Below are 26963 nucleotides of genomic sequence, written 5' to 3'. Positions count from 1 at the left end.
TTATAGAAGCACAACTTGTATAAAAACTCTGATATGTTTACATTGGAAGCCACAAAAGAAACCCCACCTTTGTTGGTCTGGAGGGTACTAATGGGCTTTCAAAGAGACGGTGAGATAAGAAGAGAATTCTTATGAAATGCCCCATTTTCCACCTACTTTACAGCATTTACTTAAAAGCACAATGTCACAATAACCTTTGCAGTACTTATGGCAGCTATATTTGGATTACAGTGAAGATGAGCATTGACATGCTTCACATGGATCACCGCTGGAAACAGCCTTTGCTATCCGTTCACCTCATCCCTGGCATGAAGCACAATGCATTTTGACATTGGGTCACATATTTTTGTGCCCATGCTTGTAAGATACTAGTAACTGAATGTGAAGTTGTAGACCACCACATCTGCAGATTTTTATAGTTGTGAAATACACAAGAGAGATGAAAAAGTAACATTCAGATTTTGATTCGCCTGAGATGACAGAAGAAGAAAAGGAATGTTGCGAAGTGGCATCACATTTTTCCTGTGTTGCACTGGTGACATGGGGTAAGTTACAACACCTTTGGACTCCTCATTCCTCCACACAAAGTAGTAATGTCTCAACGAGGCATTTCTTTTCAACCAGCTATTTTGTTACCAATTTGAGTAGAAGAGAATTGATCTCACTTGGCACTTTTTAAAAATGTCATCAATTTGGGTGACATCAGGAGTTATCTGTACATTCTGGAACTACAGAATGCCCACAGAACTACTGTTCCAAAACTTCATTTGGATAGCCAGTGGCACATTTTCCCTCCATCAGGTGATTCAGCAAATCACTTTCCCAGTTAATTTACCACCAGCATCCTGCTATGTGGAGAAAACCAGCTGCAATTATTGGCAACCTCTTCAACATACCTGTTGCACTTGGTTTTAGAAGGTAACCCATGGAACAGAGAAATGAAACTCACTTTCAGTTTTTTAATCCTGAGCTCAATAGTTTCTATGTCAGTGCTGAGATCAAGGCGGTGGAGCTTCTCCAGTTCCTCTTCAGTTTCTCCCAACCAAGCCCAGATGCTATTAAGGTCAGAGTTGAACTGCTGCCATTGCTGAAGGTTCTGCTTCATCCTCAGCTCCTTGCTTAGAGCTTGAGCCTGGATTAATTCCCATCTTTCAATTACACCTGGAATTACAAACATAAAATTCAACAAAAGCAAAAAAAAACCCCGTTAGATTCACACGCACAATTGCATAAATCAAATACTGTTCAGAACAAAAAATATGCTCTGTAAAAAGCCTAAGCCACAAACACTAACCACTTTAAAAATGAAGTTAGATTGAAGAGAGTGATGTTGGAGGAAAAAAATGAAGAACCCGGATGATTGCAGTCACCAGGCAATTTTATTGCTTTCTAATGTCAGACTTCTATGAGCAGAATTAAGCTGATAAATGCAGGTCTCTAAACCAGGTTATGCTGGCAAAAAAAGACATCTTAAATTACAAGACAAGTGCAAACCAGATAAGAAATATTAATACATCTAACTAACCACGTATTTATTATTTTCATTGGTAGCTGTACCTATCACTGTTTTATGCTCACACCTCATTACATTTGCCTTAGCTACTGTTCATGCATTGGATAAACACCTGCACTAGAAAGAAATAAATATGGGGCTATTTCTTCTTGCTAGTTATCTTGAAATGCTAAGGCAGAAGGCAGAAGTTGTATCACTCCATCAACTCAAAATTTACAAATAAAAACCCACAAAAAAAAAGGGACTATATGGGTAGCATATCTTGTCAAGCGAAGAATGGAGATGATGCCTTTATAGTCTCTGGGATTACATGTTTTCACAATCAAATGCCTCTTGTTCTACAGCTGATGTTTAAAACTAGCCAGGTGAATACTTCTATCAGGTGAAAATAAATTTCTTTACTGTAGGCAGATTATCTTAAGAGGTAAAAGTTAATATTAGAAGAAACAAATGCTGGCCTAGGTGTTTTGTACAGCAGTATAAGCAACTTTTTCATGAGAAATCTTAAAAAACCCAAACCCATTGCATCCACAGGGACCTCTTGAAAAGCTTAGGCTTATGTCTCATGATATGAAGGAGTTCTTAAAATGAACTTGTATGCCTTAAATCTTCATATGGCATACACAAGGAATACTTACTACTCCTTACTATTCCTATTAAAAAATGTTAAACAGAACATGGTAACAGACAGTCATGTAAATATATATGTCAGCAAATAATACCAAGTGTTTATTCAGAAAAGCTTTGCATGTGTGCTGCTTTCCGTAATTGCTGCTCATTAAATGAACTACATGTTACTTACCAGCTGTTTGTGTTTCAGTACTGTTCATGTTAATGAGTCCTGAAAATTTTTCTTCTTCCTCCTTCAGTTTATATCCAAGCCTTCTTACCGAGTCTATGCTTCCACTGCATTCACCTAGCAGTTTCATCTGTGTTAACAAACCAAATATTCCTTTTCAATATGCGCTGTACAGGACTAATTGTATGAACAGTGAGAATTACAATGCAACTTCCAGAAATTTCCAGAATTAAGTATAAGTGTGAAGAAAAAGATCTATTATTTTAACAATCTGCACTGATACTACAAAAAAAAGCATATACAGATGATAAAGGCCTAAAGCACAAGTTATACAGAAATAACTTAGCACAATTATGCCAAATCATTCTAGGTGTCTCAGGTGCCATCTTTTCTAAATTTTAAGACACTACAGCAAAGACACTAGAAGACTGATAAAGAAAATTAACTTAAATGTGGAAATATTACTATGCATGCAGGCAGATAATTTTTAAATTCTGTCCTTAATAAAATTATTTGAATGGCTTAGAGAGAGGTTTATCTTTCAGAAAACCTCTCTGAAAAAGCTTTTTAATCACGGACTCTATACATGCAACCTTGCTTATATTGTGCATGATTATAATTCATTAGCAAGATAAATACTGTGCCTGAAGCTATAAAACATGCTTTTAAAACCAGAGGAACTTCAAACAAGGATATCATCGTTAGATGGATAAAAGCATGTGTAAGAAAGTACTTCTAGACACCTGCAAAAATGTAATAGGAAAATAAATTCCTTAGAGTCATGTTCCTCTAATGTATTTGTTCCTCTAATGCTACTGTAAACATACTAATAACATAAACACCAATAGCACGTGGTTAAGGGTAGCAACCACACAAGTGACTCTGAGAAGGAGTTACAGCTAATTGCTCTGCTGAAGCAGCTGCATTTCCATCAATGGCTGAGCTAAGCTAAGCCTGCAGTGCATATCTGACTGGGGATCCAAAACACACGCACATATCCTTTGTAAGTGGAATCCAATTCTGGTCCTGTAGGTGTCTTGCTACGGATGATGTTTTCTGTTTGCTGTATCTGGAAGCGACTGGTGTCCAAGGCCTTGTCCAGCTGTCGGATATGTGCTTCCAGGGCACCTGGTTCACCTGTATCAATACCAAAAAAGAGGGACTGTCACCCCAACTTTTCCAAATTTTTTTTTTCCTCCTTGCCCAGGCAGAATAGATATTAGGAATACTGTTTAGATTAGACAGTGAAGGAGAAAGGTGGCAGCAGCAGTATGAGTGGTACAATGCCAAAGCTAAGTGATAATTAGTTACATTAGAGAGTGTTAGCAACCTTCAAAAGATGATACCAATGAACAAGCTTGTCATAAGAATACTATAGAAGAGTCCACAGTTTAAAGTAGGCATGAAAATTATTCTGGAGTGATTTTTCCCCCACATTGAATGCTTTGTCTTTTTTTAAAATGAAAGTTCTCAGCATAGCATACTCTAACATCACTTATTTTGGGAAACACCTTGCTCCATTTTACAAGCACTGTCAAATAAAACCCTGTAACCAAATACTCCATTTTTATGATCTAAATCCTTGTAAAAATTTGGTAGCTTCATTTCTCTTTGTATTACTACTCCCCACTAAAAAGCAGAAGGATTTGCATCTCCATGAAAGGATCCTATGTGTATACAATTTTAGAGACGAAAAGTGGCATACAAAGGCTAAGTGATACTGTTATATTGTCAAAATCCATAAATGACTGGACATCTTGGAGGCCTGCAGCAAGTAGTCCATGACTGCTCTGGGCAACAACACTAAGCAGCAAAATTTATAGCATTTTTCCAGTTATGTACTTGACAAAGACCATGCTTAAGATATCTGCAAGATGGAATTATTAATTCAAGCCATTGGGAATCAATATCAATGTTTTTGAAGAAAGACTAACTTGTAGTTTCCTTATAGGGGTCAGCTGAATTCTGTGATATAAATTAGCTACAGACAATGCTAATGTGAAGCAGGTTGCAGCCTAGAGGACCCCATGAGATCCTTCTTATCCATATTCTATCATGATGCCTGATTTCCATCTGTTTACAAAGACAGTTTGAATTTATTCATAAAGACACAATTAGAAACATGAATAGAGAAGGGGAGCCTTCTGTCCACCAAATTACAGAAAATGGAGCCTCTTGGATGATTAATCTTTTTTCATATATAACAGCACCTCATCCCAAATGGACAGGACAAAGTGCTCAACATTGTTTTTTGCTCATTACGTTAAAAAAAAAAATTCACAGGTCAGAAAAGTAAACATACTTTTCCCATAAGTAATGCTACTACTCATACCCTTAATCAATAACATTATTTCACTAATTTGGGAAGTAAGTAGAAATGGATGGTGAGCCTGAAGCTTGTGTCACTCACAGACACTAAGATTTTAAGTGTTTAGTTTTCGCAATGAAGTAATTATTTAAGAAGAGGAAAATTGTGAAATAATGAGAAAAATTATTTGCAAATGCATCTATTTCCTCCAAAAGAGTAATCAAAAAAATGAGAAAGAAGGTTTAATCTTGTGCAATGTGAAAATAAAATAGTTTTCCAATATACGATATTAAGATAAAGACAGTACCTCAACTTGACATTTTGGATCACATGAAACAACAACTAACCTAAAAGTTTATATCTGCAGGATAATCCAAGATGTGGCTGCTTAAAAAAAAAAAAAAAAAGCAAATCTGAAAAATTAGGTATTGTTCTATACCTTTTCCTTCTGCCTTAAGATGTAACAATGTGTTAAGTCTGGTTGATGGACACCAGAGAAAAAAGACCAATAAGATCAGGATCAGTTTAGTTTAGTTAGCCAAGGTGGAAGGGCTAATACTTCAGACATCATTGTTTCATCCATGCCTCCAATGGTACCTTTAAGCACAATGGTAAAGCAGGAGGATACTTCTAAGTTAATATGCCAGTGCTGCCATGTAAGAAATATTTATATTGTAAGTTGTGAAAAGATAGCAGATGCTAGAAGAAGAGAAAAAAGTTACACTTGTGCACCATGGTATTTGCATCTGGCTATGCTTAGTATTTTATGATGCCTACCAGAGATATTTTTGAGGGCGTTTTCTGTGAGTGTTACATAGGCCTCAAGAGTTTCAGGGATCTCTACATCTGGAAAAAATAAAAGCACATTCTGAATTGATGGCTCAGCAATGGCCGTCTCCTTACAGCAGGAGTCCTTTTCATGGGATGGATTAAATAAATTGTTCCAAAAGTAACCATTCTCTCTGGAGAAGGAAAATTATGAAGACTGAAACACAGGGAGGCTGCTATAAAGTCTCTTAAGATCCAGGCAAACCTGACTATTACCAGAGCAATGACCTGGAAAGCAAAAGACAGCCTCAAGATCAGAGTAAAATACGCTGGTATGTCTTATCCCACAGCTAGCTTCATTTGGGCAGTCTCACTTGTTAAGATTTATTACACAAAGCACAAACAGAAAGAATTTCTAACTTCACTGGAGAACAAGACCCAAGATCCCACCTCAGACTAAACACTCATTTGCTGGAGTCTTGCCTGCATCAGGGCAGAGTTAGGATTTACTTGAACACTCGATGATTTTCTCTGTGGGTCTCTTCCACAGCATTTCTTCATTAGTTTGTTCTGCACTTTTTGCCATATCCAGTATAGTTTCTTGCAGTCAGACTAACTTAGGACACAGGGCTGTTACAGATGACATATCCCATCTGGCAGGCCTCACGCACAGATATACAGCCAATTCCCTGCCATATCATGTACGCCTCTGCCATTTTCCAAGGCTGTCGTCATCCAGGAATCTCCATCACTGTCTCTAAGGCCAGAGGGCCACTGAGATCACTTAGGAAACTCTATTTAAAGTCATCAGGGGCTATTTAAAGTACTTTTCCATGAGAATCTTGGCCACACAATCACACATATAACATTTGCCTTTTTTTTTACTCGGAGAAAACAGAGCACTCAGTCTGCCACCATACCTGCTATGCCAGCTGCTCCTCTCAGGTAGAAGTCTTTTTCTTGTCCTCCGTCTTCTTCTGAGTGCAGCGCCCGTGAAACGGCTGTCTCCAGGTCCCTGCTGAGATCGTAGTCATGATCCCACTCCAGGGGGATGGAGTCCACGCTCGCAGGGGTATCTCGCCCCGATCGCTCGCTCCTCAGCGGCTGGGAAAGAGGCAGCGAAAGGTTGGAAGAGGGGTGCGGGGAGAGAACGCTGTCCGCAGATTTGTCATGCCAGCGTATGTCAGAGAGATCTGCTGATTCATCCAGATCCACCTCTCTGTCTGAGAGGTCGTGCTCGTCATCTGTTAGCTAGAAGCATAATGCAAACAGAAGCGATCAATGAAACGTGCAGAGGCACTGCATGGTCAGCCTGGGTCAGTGAAATAAAGCAGCATTAGGTGACAGGCACACTGTGTGGTTTTCGTTTTGCACCTTCCCTTCATTATTTTTGAGGTGTACTAAAAAGCGAAAACAACAAAGATCAAAGTGCCAGCTCATTTTAATTCCTTGAGGCACATAAAGTCTCACATAAGGCAAATATCTCCAGACTTTTACTGATGTTACTTCAATGCAAATATTAAGTTAGAAAAACATCTGGAATCAATTAATAGTAAGCGTAAGTGATCTTTATAATGAGTATTGCTCTCACTCTGTTATTTCATATTTTGAAACCCCTGTATTTTGTTCCTTTAGTTCAGTAGGATGTGAGATACCAAAAATGGTTTTCCTTTCACTTTCTCCTTTTGTTTTCTTTTTCCACTTTTGAGCTTATGTTCCATTCTGGAGACAAACTTCTCTCTCTTCTGATGAATGAAATAATTTTATCATTGTGCTTTTAAAAAACACCGATTCACTAAGCTGCCAGTCAAACTATCTGACAGTGCTGGGAGATTGTCTTATGACCAGTACCACAGTGCTACTCCCATTAATAAAGTTTTATGAATCTCCAATTTGCATGCATTTTCATGATGATTTACAGAAATTCCAGATTTCATCAGCTTGCTCTCTGAACAGGACACAAATAGCATGTAATGGAAGGGAGGCAGATGGTCAGGGTTGCAACAAAATTTAACCACAGGAGATTTGGAAAGTTACTTAGTTTCATTTCAACATCTTTCCTCATTTTCACATTTGTAAAATGGCAATGGACCAAACAAGCAAAATCACATGTAAATATACACACAGGAAGGCGGATAAGTTTCTTGTGATAGCGCTCCACACGCCCGAAGACCTCTTGGCAGTAACGACGCAGCTCATCGAGTTCTTCTTCAATCACAGCTGCATCCAGGGGCTCACTTTTCTCAATGAGTTGCTCACCTTGCACAATTATCTGCTCAATTTTGTTGTTGTTCAGGGAAATTTCTTGCTGGAAAGCCTATGTAAAAGAAAAGCCCATGCTTTAACAACAAAATCAACATTACAACAATCAGGGTAATTAAAGATGCAAGTATTAGGAGTTTTATAGAAAGAATGGTGTGGGTAACAAAAAGAGATTGTGCCAAATACTCTTGTCATGACCCACAATGAGCAACTAAATTAAATTTAGTGTTCCACAGTCTTTCAAGCCAAAACCAGTGATTCTTCACGGTTTACCATCTCATTCCTTACTTGTTGAATTTGGAAAGAAATCTATTTTCTAAACAAGCCATGCCAATGATCAAATGTCTAGAATGAACAGAGATGCTAAACCTAGCACAGTGGAATTTTGGAAAATGTGACATTTGGTATTGTTCTCTCCAGAGAAGTAGTTTTCTGATGCAGAAATGGTTGAGAAATGTAGTAATTATTAGATATTAGCAATAATGCAGACCCTACATAAATATTTTTTATTAATATTTCCTATTTTGATGCAGGAAAATACACTATCACCCCTGGCTTTTCTTTTTACATTTTTCACAGATCAAAGATTTTCTCTTTTGAAAGAAAAGTATATATTTGAATCTGACGTAACTCATAATGAGGTTGAAGTCTCAGCCTGCAAGTAAAGGAACCATATCAGGCTGCATTTCTGCATAATGTTTCTTAAAATTATTTTCTCATCATGCATGTTTTTTTTTTTCTCTCCCTTCTTTCATTCCTCCTTCTGTAACTATCCATTCTTTACATTCTTCTTGTAAACTATCATCCTTTACCTTAAGTTGCTTTATCTTTGCTTGGACATCACACTCTGAGAAATGCTCGATGTTGGTCAGCTGCAGGTCCATCTCTGTCAGCCATACCAGGATACTGTCACGTGCTGTTTCAAACTCCTCACGCTGGCCAATAAAATGCTGGAGGGTGGAAAATTGAGTGGCATGAAAACCCTCTGCCATAGTAGGAAATTGACTTTCATCCCATCAAACCAAATTTAAACTCAGTACACCTTCTTTCATTTTCTACATGCTTTCTGAGGTTCCGTTTTAAGTAACACTATCTAGAGCTGCAATTAGCTGACCTAAAAAAGTTATCTTCTGTGAGGAAGATGGTGTTTGATGTCACCAAGCATTTTCCTATGGTTTATTTGTTTACTTTGGACTAAGTGAACTGATGAGCTTCCTTCCTCTTCCGAAGGTAGAAAGCCTCTCAAAACCACTGTGCAAATGCATCAAACTGAAAGCTGCTGAAGTACCCCGATTCATAACTAGAGTAGTGAAATTGAAGTCTTAAAAATGGAAAAATACTTTTAGCCGGCGCAGGATGGAGGTAACTCGCTTTTGTAAATTGTCCCATCTCTGGTTCCCCTCATGAACCATCTGCTTGAGGCTGCCGTTGGAGTCAGTGCGGTTCTCCCGTGCCAGGCGCCGATACTGCTTATTGATCAGCTCCAGCTGAGTCAGGCTTTCATGCACTTGTCTCTGGAAAGCCTAAAGCAGTATGAACAAAAGACACCTTCAGAATTTTAGTTACTGAAATCAGGATACATATATAGATGTCTGGCTTTATTTTCACTCTTCTTCTGCACTCTGACTTATGTAAGCCAATAGATTCCACTGGTTGGAGACATCTCCTGAGGGCTACCCTATAGAGATGCTGCCTTCTGATTAAAAAAAGCAAAACCAAAAAAAACAAGAAACCCCAAAAAGTTCATAAAACTGACAGGGTTCACTGAATGAGGAATTGCAACATGAATGTCCATTACAAAGGCAAAACCAGTATAAGAAAACCAGCTCCTCTTTCTGCGAAATTATATGCTTTCTGTATTTGAGAACAGAAGTACAAACAATGAACATGAAACTCTTCTCAAAAAAAAAAGGAACAGAAATCCAAGATTCCTGTGGCTTCATTGGATTTCTTTTCACTTATTGAATTTGCTGAAATACAAACATTGAAGAGATTTGAGCAATTGTTTATTCTGAAACACAATACTAAATGAGACATCTCTTTATATTTAGTATACTGTTGTGCAAGTAAGTTTTGTCTTAAAATATTCACAGAAAATAAAATGTCACACATATCCATGCCAACTTATGTCTGGGCAAATGTTTGCACCATGCTCTTTTGGTGCTTGCTCTGCTGTTACAAGGGCCACAGAGACACAGCTGAGGTGCACAGGTGACTTAGCCCATGGCCTTTATGTGTGACTAGCAATCATGAAGCTTGGAGGAAGACCTTGTAAAGAAGTTACTGAATTAATACTGCTATTAGTACTACTACCACCACCACCAGAATATTTTTTCAAAAATCAACTTGTTTTTATCTTCATCACTGAAATAGAAAAGCAATCAAAGGAAGACCTAAAATCCTAGATTACACCAGCCCTCTTTTGAATACAAGTATGGTTTGGATCCCACTGTAGTTCTACAAACTTGCTGTCTGATATTCCTCACAATGCAATAAAACAGTCCATCTCTTCCAAAACGAGACACCTCCCTTAATAACGACTGTAGAACTGGAATAGATAATATACTTCTGTAGAGAAATTTTAATTAAACACGTGAGTTTTCTATGTAAAAAGATATACACTTCACACTGCACCATGCAAAGCTAAAAATGAGACAAGCACACTTCTGCTGTAATACCAGAGAAGGAACTGGTTGGAAAAAAGATCAGATTCTGTAGAGTCCCCTCAATATAATTATTCTCTTCATTGAATGGCCATAAAATTGGGTATGGGACAACCAAAAAGGAGCAAATACGCTTGCAGCTAGGGTGAAACAATCAGTGGAACTGAATTAATTTCAAATTGCAGAAGTATTCCTCTATTAGAGGCACAATTCTGACTGTATTTACTAATCATGAAATCTAGAAGTGTGCAGTTGCTGTTTCACCTGTTACCAGGCCTTCTCCAGCAAAAGAACAGCTGTTTATTTGCCTTCCATTTTTTTCATGTCAGCTACACAAGAATCCATCTGTTGCATTCCTTCCTGTTACCTCTTTCCATTTCTCCATAAACTACTGGAGAGGAAGGAGTTTGGTTTTGTACTGACTTCAGTGAGAGCCATCTCTGACCCCTGTGCTCAAGAAGAGAAAGGTTCTTATATGGTCTGATGAGTTCTTTTTGTTATGTGTTGTTTTTTAATTAAAGTGCAGAAGAAAATGGAGAAGAAAATAAAATTAAAAAATGCCTAGTTAAAGTAGAAACCTCCTTCTGCCAGTATTTTTAAGTGGCTGACTTCACACTGAATTCACAGTAAAGCTGCTGAACGCCATTGGATTTGAATACCACATTGCCTTCCTGCTATTTGGTAGGCAAGGAAATCAAGTGCTCAGGAGAAAAAAAAATAAGAAAAAAAGAAGGACAAAAGAGAAAGAACCAAACTACTGGGAAAGAAGGCTTTTGGAGAGGCTACACTGTTCTCTTTTCATCTTGCTCCTGCTGACACTCCATAGACAATAAAAAATGCACAAGTCTGCTGTACAGGAAAGGTCACCATAACAGCTGAAGTTCAGTAAAACAGACTTTGGGCAAAGTCAATTCAGCTGTAAAAATCAAAGGGTCAGTATACTTGTGGTATGGCTTCTAATACAGAGACTTACTAAATAATAAATTTAAATCCCAATCACCACATAGAGTGACAAAGGGAAAGAGCTCTGAGGCAGAGTGCTTGGGACCAGGAAGCAAACATTTATATACCATGGTCCATAATGAAATCTGGCCTAATGAAGTCTGTCTTAAACCAAAACCTGGTCAGTACATTCATAAATGTGAATGTCAATTATAGAACACAGCAATTAACAGTTTATGGTTTTTATTTAAGCATTAAACCAAAACCTATCAACTGTGCTTAGACACTGTTTAAAATTTGCATTTCTTCTTCACAGCAAATACTTTACAGTGTGTGACTATTTACGGAATTGCCTAAATAATTTGTTCTCTTTCTTCTCTCCCATCTTGTCATAGTCTTTGCAAATATGAATCCAAGCAAAACATTTTCCTCTGTGACTCACCAGGTGATGTGCGTGTGTGCTTTACACACAGGTTTACTTATAATTAGGAGAGAAGCCTTCACATCGCAGTGGACACAATGGAGTCATGTAGCAAGCTCCTAAGCACTGGCCAAAGGGACAGCTTGTCAGTTTTGAAGCATGCTGAACTTTTTTAAGTCACAGGGGACACTATGTGGACACATAACAATATTTGCAGGAACATGAATTTCATGTATAAGGATCCAAAGGGGGGATATTCTGCATTATAGAAGAGGCTTCAGAGAGCTGGCTTCAGGGAGTAATGGAAAGAAGAGGAGGGATAAAATCAAAGCAAAAGCTAGAACATGCAGCATGCATTCAGAGGCACTTGGTGAAGGGAGATTTAGGAAGGCTCTGGAACTCTGACTGACTGGACATACTAAAAAGTTGCAGAAATAAAAAAGGTGAGGAATTTGGCTTTTGTGAACAAACAGTGCAGGTACCTCCGGCTGCCACTTTCCACTGTCTTTTTATCTTAGGAACCTGTGACTGAAGACAGCTACAAAATCATCAACTCCACTTTATTAATACAGCATCTCTGCTTTAACTTGGTTATGGGAAGGAAGAACACCAGCTGGCTTCTGCAATGTGATCAGTAGGTATTGAATTTCAACCACCATAAATCACCTCAAATTTCTTCAGTTCTTCCTTAGCAACAGTGTAAAGCACACCAGAGGAGCTTGGGAAAGCAGCTGTCCTCTCAGAGGTTTTTAGCCACTCTTCAAATCTAGAGTAGTCATCTAAAAATTTTTGCCATAGCCGCCAGGTCTCTTCAATTCTGCAACAGACAACAGAAAATTAGAGAATGTTTGAACTGATGGCCAGTTGACCTACAAAACTTTAACCCGTCATCTGCAACAGCAAACTAGCACTGCACCAGACAATAACTGACTAATAATCTAACTCAGCCAGCCAGACTGATAAACAGACCACAGGGAAGGCTGGCTCATTCCAGACTGAGTGAGAATAAGATGAAGGCTTTTTTTTTAGTGCATCTAATTTTGGAATCAGTATTAAAAAAAGTTTTAAGTTTGTAATAGGAGCTCTAAAAAGCTGAGCACACCCTAAATAACTTCTGAAATGCAGAAGTGGCCAGTGACATCAGTAAAGCTGCTCTTTAATAGAAATAACTGTTTCTAGTACAATAAAGATACTAAATACTGATAGTTCAGTTAACATACCAGTACAAATCCACCAAAGCATAATGTGTACTCTAAGAAAGGAAAATAGTTCCATGCATAGTCCCACATTAACTTAAAATAGTTCTGAATTGATGTGTTGGACACAAAGTTATGAAAGCCCATGTATGTTCACAACAGACTATGTCAAAGATTGAACTTAAAAATGTAGTTCTAAGTAGAACTTATAACATAGAACTTACAGATATATACAATTCAAAAATTTCCACGTCAATAGTATAAAATTACTTAAAGATATGAATCTATGGATACCTAAAAGCAATAAATGTTTTGCAAAAAATAAACAAGAAACTTTACTAAATACATTAAGAATATTCCACAGAATGAAAGATCATAAAAAGTTCAATTCAGCATTTTGAAACATCAAATTCTTCCTAGAGTTTTTTATATGACTATATAAACATGACAGAAATAAGGCTGATAACTTAAAAAGTTAAAGAAAATATCTTAAATACAGGAGTTTAAATCTGTAAACATGTCTCGTTGCTAAGTCAGCACATAGTACATAGCATTGCCCCAATCATTATTGCTGTTGAAATCACCACACTACCCTGCATGGGAAGTGTGGTGATTTCCATAGGGAAAACAATGGATCTTCTGGATACGATGGTCTAAGTACGTGCAGTTACCCAGACTGCACCCAAGAGTCCTGGATGCTGTGGCCCTCGTTTACTCAGCACAGCTAAGGTGGACAGGTGAAGAAATTCCATGTAAGTGCTCAGTCCTAAAATTCTTCCAAATTAACAAAGTCAGACGTAAGAGAAACTGCTGAGGAACACCAGCTACATATAAACCCTAATACCTGGAATAACATTTCACCCATTCAATAACTAGTTTCCCATCAATCTCTGTAGTTCTGGTGTAAATTTAAGTGTTAAATTTAGGTCATGTGTTAATTTTAGGTAATGTTTTCTAAATTTCGGAGTCATTGCTATCATCTAAACTTTCTCTAGTTTCTCTCTCATCATATCTACGAAGCACGGGAAATAATAAATAATTCTATTGAAGAACTTGTGAATGAAATTTGATGACTGTTACCTGTACTTTGTGTAAAGGCATGTGCAACTCAAAATTTCATTTTTTTCATAGAGGCATAGCAGGTGTTGGCTTCTACTTAGTGTATGATCTTTTTCTGAACATTACACTCTTTTATTCAGTACTGCAAGCATTTAATATACATCCCATCCAGTATTTCTGCCTGTGGAAGGAAATACTCATCTGTAGGTCTTTTAGACTTACTTAAGTCGCCTTTCCATTGACATTGCACAAATATTTCTCCACCTTCTGTCCAGATTGCGTGTAGCCTGCTGGATAGAGTCACACTCTGCTTCTGTGGCACAAGCATCACAGTCATGAAGAAGTACTTCACACAGATTGAGAACAGATGCCACGCCAGTGCTGTGTTTCTCTATGTCCCTCTGGAGTTCCTGCAGGTGAAGAGATTAGTTCTTAAGAGAAATTGCTAAACATGCATCCATGCAAATGTATTTATCTTCCACTCATTTAAAAAGAGAAAAAAGCTTGCAAACAGAGGAAAAACATCCAGTAATACCAATTAAGAGAGTGCATCTACACAAGTGGTGATGCGATGTGGTCAACAAGACCAGGAGAACCTGGCAGCATGCACAGCTCCCCCAGGGACTACGAACACCAAACCATTAACTGAGACAAACTGCTAGAGCTCTGCATGCTCAGCTGAGCATCTTTCACACACATTTAATCAACATCACCAATAAATGGTAGAATTATTCTCAGCCCTTCCCCATTATCACAGAGAATGTAAAGCACAAGTTAGTAAGAGGTGTGACAAGGAAGTACATTCTAATGTACTGCAAGGGTTTGGCAGAGGGACCCTTCCTGAAAATGCTGCCCCCCATATGAGATAGCCCCAAAGTGGCACGTTTAACATGGAAATTGGCAGCAGCACATGCTGAACAGTGCACGTGTTAGAGATTTTTCTTCCTTCAGGTTTCCAGTTCTACAGTATTTTCAGTGGAAATGGAACATGAAAATTCCAGACACCTAAAGAAAATGCACTCACACTGTCTTAGCACTTATTGTATGTGACCAGTATTATTCTTCCTGATGGTTTCTTGGTTTCAGTTGTTTGTTCTACACTGATGATAATGTTTCCTCTAAAACTAGTATTTCACCTTAGTTTTGATCTCCAGATTCAAGTTAAGACAAAACACAGAAGTAACTGGCTGCTGCTGTTGGATCAGTGCAATGAAAAGAAACTCTGAATTTTGTCTACATTTGTAATAAATAATCAGAATATTAGATGGAAAAATCAGTATGGACGGTAACAAAGCCAAGACAACTTAATTCCAATTGTGACAAAGAAATAATAATGTAACTGTATGAAAAAGTGCTATATTGCATCTAAAATACTAGCTTCAATTCTGATTCAGATGAAGAAAGGAACCAATAGGACAATTAGAAATGTGGAGGTTTACATAGGAGAATGTGGCAGCTTGAGGATGAGTAGAGATAAACTGCTCTATAATTTTGCTATTGAAGGGCTATGGCATGCAAAGGGAAATACTGTGTCAATACATCGTGTCCACATATATTTAATGTCTAACTAGAGGAAATTTTCTTACCGCTAGCAACATGACCTGAAAATGTCTTCCAGAAGGAAATGAGATCTAAATGTCAAATTAAAAAAACAGGAAATTTGAAATAGAGCAAGGTGGATCTATAGCAACCATTTTTGGTTGTTTGTAATAACTGGGCTTTCACTTAATGAAGTAATCTAGTTCATCTTCTCAACTAGAAAGTTATTGTGTAAGCATCTACTTGACAACATCAAATGGAAAATCACAATCTTTTATTCCTCAGCAATGGCCCTCTCACTTCACTTGCCTGAAAAATACTTTCATTTTAATGTCAAAATGCTTATTTTTCTTTCTATCTGCCCTGAACTATTATAGAAGGGTGGATACTATAATCAGATGTCACCCTTTATGAAACACACACTCCAGACAGCAATGAGACTTGAGGTTAAGTAAGTTCAGGTAACATGATCTCCTTTCTAATGTTTTGGTGTAAAGCAGTAGTGAGAACCATGCGTCCCAAGCACTCCTAAGAATTACACTTTTTTTATTCACTTACAAAACATTTCCACAAGCAATGTCTAGACTATTTCTTCTCCATAGTCTAATATTTATTTCCCAGATTTAAAAATATATTATGTTTATTAGAGAACATTAAGCCTTTGGTTAGTTCACAAAGGAGTGTCACTTTTATGCACTGCTGTCACCTATATACAATTTTTTTTTTTTACTTTTTTTACTTTATTTGCTCAGAAGCAAACATCATTTTTTCACATTTCAAAAGGTAGGAGATTGAGAAAATAAACAAACAAGTAATCCCTTAAATGAAGTTCATTACCCCAGGAAAATACTGCACTGAAGTTACCCTACCTTCCCCCAGGATATCCAGATTCAACCACATTTTTAATTTCATTAGAGACCAGCAATCTGCAAAGCTGATGCTTGGCTGAAGTAGAGGTTAAGAAGTAGATAATGGAGTTTCATAAAGGAATTTGTCCCTTCTCTTTCATAATATAACATTTTTAACCTAATTCTGAATATGAACAACTAGGAAGATAACATGACCTCAGTCGAAGATCAAACATGGAAAAGAATGCAAAGTCACTAACAGAAGAGACAGGGAACAAAGTATTTGAGAAGGTAGCCTTCTGAGGTGTGATGAATAGTGATATAGTCTCCAGCTAATAAAAATACTGCTTGCCATGCATTGAAAGTGGATGGGCTGTTAAAATTATTATCATTATAACCATGTCTTGTATCATTATCATATCAAATCATCACCATGTTTCCAAATACAGCATCCACCCATGGTAAGATTCACGTCTACTTCTCCCCTTTGGAGTTCAAATTAAACCACTCTCACTTCTACAGAATATCACTGTAGGCTACCACCAGAAGGAGCCAGTGGAAGGCAGAGATATTCAAGTCTCTGTCCCCAAAATAAATCCCCCAAGAACTGTCTGGGATTGGATGGGATGTCTGCATAGGGATTCTAGTAAATAATCTCAACTGTCTACTTTGTTGGTAGCAATGTTTAGCCCTTCCCAGCACTTTATTGTCTCAGAAACACCATTCATTATTGACACTTCTGTGTTATAAATTACTATCCCTATGTAAATTCCATATAAAATATTAATAAGTAATTCTGAACAGAGCAGTAGCACATCAGTTGAGGAGCTGGCAAAATCTCTGAGGGAGTTCTTGGCTCCCAGTTCTACCCTCAGCTTAAAGGAGCAAAATGCCCATTTTTACTCTTCATAAAATATCCACAAAAGATCCTGCCTTTCCTCTTCCCACACATTTCTTTTTCCTCTGGAGAAAGGACCCAGGAGAACATCTAATTCCTCTCCAGTTGGAAACAGAAAGGTATTTTTTTCAATAAATAACCAACAGGAGCACAAAGGACAGCAGTTCTCTCCAGCAATGTGCTTTGAGGTAAAACTGCACTGGGCAGTCAAGTGTAACAGGAAAGAGAAAGTATAGCAAATCATCTTAGACGTAACATTACTTTCAATGCCAAAAACCAGCTGAATTCACATTTTTCTACATATTTTAATCTAGCACTGCATAAAGGCTTTGTGTAGTATAAACCAACCAATTTTAACTTCACATATATAGCTCATGCATCTTTGCGTGCAAAGTGACTCTCAAACAAGCTGCAAAATAAAACTGAGTTAGAAAGGTTGCTAAAAATAATAATTTTCAAGCATTTGGAAAATTTGCAAGGTCTAATAGGTGTCAGTTTTGCCTCTGGGAACAGACAATTCAAACAAACAAAAACCACAAGCCCCAAAGGAAAACAATTGCAATAACTCGTTCAGGTTACATCTGTTGGTGCCTTACCTTTCTTGGAAATGTCAATCAGCTCCTGGTGGATTCGATGTCAAGGCCAGCAGAAGGCTCTATAAGTGACACAGTTAAGTACCACTTGCCTTGATATTTAAGCATTTTGCCTGATGCCCTCTCAACTCAACTGGGTATGGGCAGCCCAAGGACACTCTACTTTGGCTCTCCCCAAGTCACTGTTCACCTGGTAAATGTGTTGTATTTTACCTGCTGCTCATTTAGCTTCCTTTGTATCTCCTCAGAGTCACAAGTTTCATAGACGATAGGTTTGGACAGCTCTGACTCAATGTGGGCAAGCCAAGATCTCAGACTACTCATGTTTTTATCCAGCTGCTGCACTGCAACAAGGGTTTCCTTCAACTTCTTTACCCTATAAAGAAAAATAAATGGCAGTATTAAGTACACCCTGATGGAAAATTTTTACAGCATGTGTTTCAGGAAGTTTTTAGAGAAACTTCACTTAGATGGTGAATTCTTCCGTAAAGTCTTCCTTTATTACATAACAGAAGTATATTATATGTGCATTGAGTCCTCCATTCATAGCTGCTGGTTAAGAAAAGCTGAGTGCTTACAAATGCCACACAACATTTTCAAAGATTCTATACCTTTATCAGTTGACCCTCTAAACCATCTCAGTAATTTAGTTGTGTATTTGACCAATAGATGACAACTGCTCTTCTTAGAGAGTGCACTGAATGAACAGGCCTTTTTCACACCCATGAAAACGCTGAACTGAGTAACACAGAAGATTTGGGTTGGAAGGGATCTCTAAAAGTCATCTAGTCCACCCACTCTGCAATGAGCAAGGACATCTTCAACTAGATCAGGCTGTTCAGAGACCCATCCAGTCTGACCTTGAACATTCCTAGTGAGGGGGCACCATCTGGGCAACCTCTCTGATCAACCTGTTCCAGGGTGAAGACTTGTCCTTGCATAAATAAGTTTCAGGGCAAGAAGTCCAGCTCAGAATTTGGGGAGAATTCTTGAATTCTAAGGGCTGCTTTAAGTTAGTGTTATTGGACTATTTCAGGTTTAAAGAGATGAAATTGGAATGGAACTGCATAGTGATTTCTAGCTACTATTTTTCTTGGAATCCTGACCCGGGAAGATCAATGAGCAGGAAAAACGAAATAGATTTCTGTTTGTTTGTGGTTTGTATTTTTTTTGTTGTTGTTGTTGTTTTTGTTTATGTTTGTTTGTTTTTTTCAAATAAAGAGAGTATTAAGCTTAGAGATTGAATAAATTCAACTAAACTTTCATCCTATCTCAATAATTTTTCCTTCCATCTGTTTGAACTGCAAAACTGTGCTCCAGTAATTCTCTCCTTCCTATCCCTGTGTTTCATAAGATACATTTTTAGTGAATCCTGAATTTTTTTTCTAAGGTCTCTCTTTTTCACTGCTTGTGTGGTACCAAAAACAATCTTGAGTAATGTTCCCTTTTATACTCCTACTGTTCCTCTACTTAAGTATTTCAATATCAGAAAGGTTTTAAGAGATAAATGCAGTTGGGAACAGACTGACTAAATTGAGTTGAAAAATACAAGATTACCAGTTTTGTTAAAGAAACAAAATGCCACCTGACTATCCTATAATTCAAATTAAGCAATTCACATTTTTCTCACAATACTAACCAGCAAATTTATCAAGTGCTTCCATACTGAAAGCAGTAGTTGCAACTGACCATTAAGAGAACCAAAGAGATATTGATGTAATCTTAAAAAAAATAAAAAAGTTACATCTTTCAGATTTTCTTCTCATTATAGTCCTCCCTTTAGCTCACACATGGCTAAACTGTGGTTCTTTATAGCTAAAAACCCTTAAGAACAGTCCAAATACAGCTTCCTTGCCAGTCTCATGAGCAACAGCTGTAGGAGTTTGATCTGTAAAAAAACCCACCTGGTGACTGGAAAAAAATCTGGGCAATGTGAAAATCTGTCTATGGTGGGACTGAAGTCAATACAATTATTGTATTGTGAAAGACTGCCTTAGTCCTCATCATGAGGTTATGTATCATGACACAGCCATGTGTTTAGGCTTAGGGAGATGGCAGGAGAACACCCACTGAGGGCACCCTCTCCTTGTCACCTCTGGTTCTACATACAATATTTTGTGGGTTTGAACCAACTGAAACTTGCCCATAGGGTGAACCAAGAAAGTTGGTTATCACCCTTCTGGAAGGCACGTACAGATTTTCAATATCTGATGTTATTGAAAAGGAGTGAAATCCTGCCCATTCTCTGCTTATATTTTCAAGGCTTGATGCTACTGATCTTTTGCAGGCCTGCTGGAAAGGGAACAATGAGTCATGCCAGCCCTGTGGAGAAGCAATGTCACTCGATCATCTGCAAGACCAGGATTTTTTTGTTTGCAATTGTGTGGTACTCTAATCTCTGTGCTGGATTTCATCTACATATTGCCTGCAGCAACTATAAAGTCCATCATTTAGAAAGTGCCCTCTGCCTCAGGCAAACTGCACAGGAGTACCTCCCTGCCAGAGCATAAAAAACATTCTGGGCCAACTACCACTATTTTCAGTCACATGATCTAAGTTACTTCAGAGACAGAAAGAAAAGCAGCCTGACATACTAAAACAACACCCCAACCAAACCCAAACCCTACAGCTTCCTTCCTGTACCCCCACTATGTCTACCCTTAACACTGGTTTTTATTTCATACTGAGTTTAACGTAACAGGTTCCTTGCCCATGGTACAAATAGAAACAAATAAGCAAGTGATTATTTTAGTCTGCTGAGAATTCTTTTTTTGTTTTGACTGAACTGCAGTACAGAGTTGTGCCTCCGGCTACACTGAAAACGTATCTGTGATCAAATAATAGATGCAATCCAACATGTCTGAGTTTTCCTTCTGAATTTCAGCAAGCAATGCTGCCTATGCTCTAAAAGCTCTGCTTAAGAGAAAAAGGTCAAATTTAAAATCAGGTATGTGGGATCCCTAGCCAAGTGTCATTTTGATGTTTTGAGATTTCATTTGCAAGATTATGTTTCATGTGTTAACGATTCCAATAATCATTTAATGCTTTTGCTGCAGCACCAGACAGCACAGTAACTGCACATGTTACTGTGAGACACTTGAGATAACTTTTCTCCTTGATAATAAAAATTCTGCACTGAAATCAAAGGGTTGGAACCGTGACACATGGTTTGAAGGTTTGTTTTCATAAAACACACACTCCAGTCTTGTTACAATTTACAAATACTTAAACTCTCAGGAAAGAAAATGTAGCATAATTTAATTGTTTCCAAGGTTTACTGATGAAAAAAATCATCTAACAATTTGAATGGGCTTATGATACTTATATTTTCATATTCCAATTAATGTGCCCCAATGTCCCGAAGAAACCAATAACTTTAAATTGTCTATTAATAATGTCTATTATTCTACATTGGGCAAAGACAGTGGGAAAACAACTTGGAGCCAAAATTAACAAGCAGAGATATGTTTAATTCTACTAGTCCTAAAGAAGAAAATCTTAAATTCCACTTAAATCTAAATGGGAACAACTGTAAGTACAGAAAAATGCATCATATAGAAGTCATAACTACTGCATTAGTCATTTAGACAGCTGCTTACTAATATTAAACTTTAAAAACAACATGAAAAAAGTCAGTAACAGCATGTTGCCTAAGTCTGTACAGTACACATCAGAAAACAGAAAAGGTGCTTTTTAAAAAAAATATCTACTTGGAACAGTAGACAAAGCTTAAAGTAATACTCTGAAATAGTGAGAAATGTTGCACTACTAAAATCAGCTTTGAAAAGATCAGTTAAAAAATAATCTTTTTATGAGTAAAAAAGTAACTATTTTCAAAAGTACAGTGCTACTCTCTAGTAGGACACCAGTAAAGCCAGTTGTATTTACTACTACAATCAATTTGTTCTTTCAAAGACTGAATTTCTAGAATTCTGAACAACAGCTAAATTTCTAGAAGAGAGAATGAGAAAAAGGAAAAAGAGAAGCTGAATCAAAAAATCTAAAATAATATCGGCTGAGTTCAAGTATTACATGCAGATACAGAACAGTTGTTAATATGAACAGTACAGCCAGGCTTTGATAGTTAAGTTTAAAACACTCTCTTTACAGCTTCTTTCCTTCTCTGCCTTTTGCTTGTAGTCATGCCCCTTTGGTGACACAAACATCAAGCAGACAGATACAATCTGTTTATTCTCATGTGTGTACATGCTCTCATATTTGAAAACAGCAGTAAAATCAGACTACAGTTTCCCTCAGACAGCTAAGAGATTTTACTAGTTTTACGTCTCCATCTCTATGAAAAAATTATTCTAGGATCCAAAAGTACTAGCTGTAAAACAAAGTATGTAGTTATCACTGTCAACTATTTTTCAACTGAGCAGAAAACAGTAATTTCTAGCTGTAGTACTGATTTCTACATATCAATATTTCAGTTAGCTTCCCAGCAAGCCAGGACTTCAGAAAGAATAGTATCAATCAAAAGCAAACAAAAATAGCTGCCTGCCTTGTGATATCACAGTTACAGTCTGGGAGGTCTGAATCCACACTGCTGTCCTCTGCCATCCTCACAGCATGCAAGTCTTCCACCACAACCATGAAATTTTCCAGTATTAAAAAGAAGAACTTCCACTCCCAAAGCCTGCAAACACTCTTTTGGAGGGGGGAGGAAAGGGGACGCACTTTGCTGGAGATTACTGTACAGAAAATGTTTCATGCCAAACAAATGTTAACAGCCGTTGCTTGATAACATGACACTGGATGGTGACAAGTGGTCATGTTTCTAAATAAAACCTGCATTCATCAACATGTGCCAGATTTGATCTCCAGGAATGTGGTCTGGGAGTGGTAGGGGAAAGGATGAAAACACATACAAAACCTTCTTTGCAAAGCCTGAGCAGTTGCAGCAATAGCACCATTTCCTGGCTGTAAACAATGGCAACTTTTTTCATGCGGCTGACATATCAAAAAAATTCATCTGAAAGGATTACATGGTTCTAGAAGGGAAAAAAATTGAAGTCTCTGGGGCAGAGACAATTCTGCAGCTGTCACTTCTGCAGTTACAGACCTCCTCCGAATGGAGGGGCAATTAAGAGTAATGGGTAAGGGAACAGAATGGGACAAAGATGCTTTTACAGGTGACTGGAGAAGTTTCACCACACAGTATAAAACTGACAGGAAAAGACTGAGACTGGACAATTATTACTATAAAATATTACTAAAGCACTTTCACACAGCACTTTCTATTAATTCATAGATATAGGAAAAGAAAAATGCTCCAGGCAAGAGATTACTGTAGCATTGCAGAAAAGTTTGCAGGCTCTAATAATTTATTAATACTGTCAGGCATCTAGAACATGAAAAGATGTATTTTTTTCTCAGTACCAGGACAACTAATATGCCTTTACTAGCTGAATGAAGCCAAAATTATGTTATGTGATACACTCCAAATTCCAAAGTATTGTAACAGAAACACATGCCAATTTATAAGAACATATTCTAAAGGGCCTCTGGAGCATTCTAAGAAATTACCTTGGGGGATTTCAACCCTTTTGTCCACTGTTAATTAGACATCAATCCTAGCATTTTGTGCATACATTAATCAACAGCTTGGGCTTTAATGATTTCCAGCCTAAGATACAGCTGAACTACCAAAATTTTCATAGTCTAGCATCAAACCTTTCCAATTTATTTCCAAACTTCAGCAAGTTTGCAGAGTTTTTTTTTTCACTTCAGTGAGTACTGGAATGTAAAGAGTTATATGTTTAATTGCATACAATAATGCTGAACATGCCAGTTGAGAAGGCTAAGTTGAAATTATCTGGAAATGTAAGTAAATAATACTTTACATCCATTAGTTTAGAACTAGGACTTGATAGTTCATGATAACAGAATGAGAGGGCTTAAGTGTATAGTATTGCATCTTATGTCTCCCCACCTGAGAATGATACAAAATCCTAAATCCTCACCTCTCCCTGCAGTGGGGACTAATCTGCAATACTGCATAGACAAGACAGATAATTTTAAGATGTGTTCTGCAGTTTCTGAATGCAATACCGTTTTGCTAGAAATTTCCTGAAAGTAGTATTTGAACATTCCTCTGAGTAGGCATTTCAAAAGAATAACATAAAAATATATCAAATATACTTTAAGTTCAACAATTGGTGATGTATCTCATCCACTGAAACCAAGCAGGCTCCTCGATGGTAATGCAACACTTCCTGATTTAATCCTTCTGTGACAAATATATGGTGTTCATTACTTTAAAATGAACTACTATTAAAGGAGCTGGAGCCACTGGAATGTTTCTGCTTACATAAAATTTACTGCTCCCATGCTAGCAGATTTCAGAGCAAGAATGCACTAAAACCATATGGAAAAAGAAGAGACAAAAAAAGACTATGGAAGTAAACAAACCTTTTGCTGCTAACAGGACTAAACTATTACTAATGTATATGCCCTTACATAAAGAAATGTGAATAATAAAGTATATGAGCTATTTATGGAATTCATTAAGTGCAAAATTGTGAGAAAATGATTGTTGGTAATGGAAGGAAGGCTGTAGCACAACTAAACAGGAAGTGTTGAAACAAATACATAATATTCTTTACATATCAAACCACAATCCAGTATTTTTTTAAGTTCTAAAAATTCCTGTATACTTTTGACCTTGAATAAAAAGAGTCTTTAAGGCTGTGCATGCATCTACCTGCAGTTACTCTTCTCCAGTCATGAAAAAACATGATCTGGCAGAAAACTTAAGACTTAGTTTTGGACCTGCTCTTCTTGAAATACAAAACCACAAAAGCACTGTTTTGATTCCATTGTCAAGAAATTTTTAGAAAAACTACATCTGCATCCAGTTTTAAGCACCACGTAAAGTAAGGTGGTACTAGAGCAAGGCTCACTAAATCTGACTGCAACTGATCCTATATTGTAGAAACATGGATCTGTTAAGTTTGGAAAAGAGCTTTAAGATCAAGTCCAACTGTTAAACTTCTACCATCACCATATTATTAAAATGAAGCTTTTAAATGACTCTTGAAGAAATGTGGTCCTGTACCATAAAGTAAAACAGCAAGTAATTTTCACAGAAATATGTTGATGGTTAAGAATAAATTTATTTCAGAATTTATGAAATTTATTATAAAAAGGCCAACAATAAAGTATTTTAAATGGATGATGTCTAGCAAATTAATCTGTCCCACTTAAAATTTAGAAATGAAACAACTGTCTTACCTGGCTGCAATAAGGTCTAGAAGATGCTGCCACCTGTCATTGATCTTGCCAAGTTTGTACTCGATCTCTGATGCCTTACTCTCATGGCTGGCTTTAGCAAGTCTCTCTCCCATTTGCTGAAGCTGGATTTTGTTCTTCTGGGCTACAGCAATTTCCTCTTGATAATCCTAGAGAGTAAACAGCAATCAGAAGACAAGTACTTATTCTAAATATACTCCTCTCTACACTACAAAAGGAATGGTGCAAAAATACAAGTGAATGCTGTTTTTTCAGTTGATTGGTACAGTGGAGTGACAAGCCTCCTATATATTTGATGGATAAACAAAAACAACTACCAGAAGAATGAAAAAAACCTACCCAACACAACCCAAAACACAATGCCTTCTATAAATAAACTATAGTTTAACTCATTACAGGCAATTCTGATTGGACACTTAGTGAAGCATTCAGATGCCTCTGACCTTGCATTCACTTCATTTTCTGGTGTTCTGGGAGGTCCTATCTCAAGAAAGATAATTAGGAAAGATAAAAGGAAAATGCTGCACAGTGAGAGAGCACAAACACCAGAACACATCAGGGTAAGGTAAAACCTTAATTTCAGCTAATTCACAAACAACTAAACAGTTAAAGAAGAGTATATAAGTGTGCACTATACCTTTTTAAGTTTCTCAATCATTTCTTCTATGAGGATGTCACCATTTTGAGACACCTTACTTTCCATTTGCGTCAGCCATTCACAGAGCTCCTTGTTCTTCTCACTGAAGACAGCCCACTCATTCAGTCTCTCACTAACTTGTTGTCGACGCAAGGAGACCTGAAACCATTTGCAAAGAGTAAATGAAACCAAAATAGCAAATGCATTTAAGACATACTTAAAACGCTTGGTGCCTCAATGTGAATTCCTCTAGCCTTGAAAAAGTGTTGCAGCCACGTACTTGCCATTGAAACAAACTGGAGTTGTACAGCAAAAATTTCTGTGACTGCCTGTCAGTTCAGGGGTAAGCGCTGATCTCAGATTTCCTGTTAGCTACATCCTATGCACAGAGACAGGCACCCAAGCGTTAAGCTCAGTAGTCTGTCAATATCTTGTTTCATAGCATCTCTAACCTGAAGTTTTCATCAGAAGATAAAACTTGTATTTTCTTACAATTCTTGCTCACTTATAAAATTTTATAAAAGATTATTAGTTTATTTTTAGTCTCAGTGATTAAATTAAAAAGAAAAATGCTTTTCACCAAGCATGAAAAAAAAAAAGAAAAAGATACAAATATAGTACAGGCCAAAGTCCAAAAGTCTGTGCCATTTGTGCACGAGCACATGAATAGAAAGCTAAATCCAAGATACACTGTATTTTGCAAAAGTAATTTTTTACTTGAGTCTCAATACACTAATATCATAGATGACTACTTCCTGTGTGCAGGCATGATATCTTGAGAGATTCCAAAGCACTGAGGCATGCTCTGACACGAAAGATTAGGCATGACACATCAAACAAGCAAATGTTGCAGTTAAGACAGAAGGAAGGAAAACATTTCTGCATTTAAGAAATAGCTGCAACTGTGGTACCGTCTGCAGTGGCAGACCAAGGTGAACACTGAAATCAAAACAGCAGAATAAGCTAAGCAGCAAAATCATCTCTCCAGCTTCAGATATTGGTACAACTACTTACTTCCTCCCCACTGCGACCTGGGTTATTTCTGACTTTGTATCGTAATTTCAGCTGAAAAGATGAAGCTCTTTCACAAATTAAAGTGACATGCTTTTTAACTGTGTTAGTTTGAACAGGGGCATACACGTGATCTTGCATTTCCTTTTTGTGGTTCTAAACTTGATGACAGCTTTCCGGAAATAAGCAGCAGATGAACAAAGGGTTGCACTAGGTTACATCCTGAAACACTCAGCATACTCAAAACTAAGA

At 37.4% G+C, this 26963-nt stretch overlaps 1 protein-coding gene across 22 annotated transcripts in view; it reads right to left on the bottom strand.

Annotated features, from left to right (window-relative positions):
- SYNE1 (spectrin repeat containing nuclear envelope protein 1) overlaps positions 1–26963 on the bottom strand; it is a 293146-nt gene that overhangs the window by 12741 nt on the left and 253442 nt on the right. For 16 of the 22 annotated variants that reach the window (XM_039707342.1, XM_039707354.1, XM_039707344.1 and 13 more), the window contains 13 exons: positions 25701–25859; positions 25046–25212; positions 18023–18185; positions 14154–14341; positions 12343–12493; positions 8991–9173; positions 8463–8600; positions 7514–7705; positions 6309–6639; positions 5398–5466; positions 3307–3449; positions 2316–2442; positions 950–1161 (listed from right to left, as the gene is read on the bottom strand). In XM_039707342.1, the coding sequence (XP_039563276.1) occupies positions 950–1161; positions 2316–2442; positions 3307–3449; positions 5398–5466; positions 6309–6639; positions 7514–7705; positions 8463–8600; positions 8991–9173; positions 12343–12493; positions 14154–14341; positions 18023–18185; positions 25046–25212; positions 25701–25859 (2223 nt within the window). Of the gene's footprint in view, positions 1–949; positions 1162–2315; positions 2443–3306; positions 3450–5397; positions 5467–6308; positions 6640–7513; positions 7706–8462; positions 8601–8990; positions 9174–12342; positions 12494–14153; positions 14342–18022; positions 18186–22313; positions 22444–25045; positions 25213–25700; positions 25860–26963 lie in introns of those variants that run through there. The other 6 variants (XM_039707356.1, XM_039707363.1, XM_039707347.1 and 3 more) reach the window with 3 other exon arrangements.

This window comes from Passer montanus, unplaced genomic scaffold, assembly GCF_014805655.1.
Source record: "Passer montanus isolate IOZ18808 unplaced genomic scaffold, ASM1480565v1 scaffold2, whole genome shotgun sequence".
NCBI classification, from domain to species: domain Eukaryota; kingdom Metazoa; phylum Chordata; class Aves; order Passeriformes; family Passeridae; genus Passer; species Passer montanus.
Note: the sequence above shows the minus strand (reverse complement) of the source record. Positions and strands in the feature narration are given on the sequence as shown.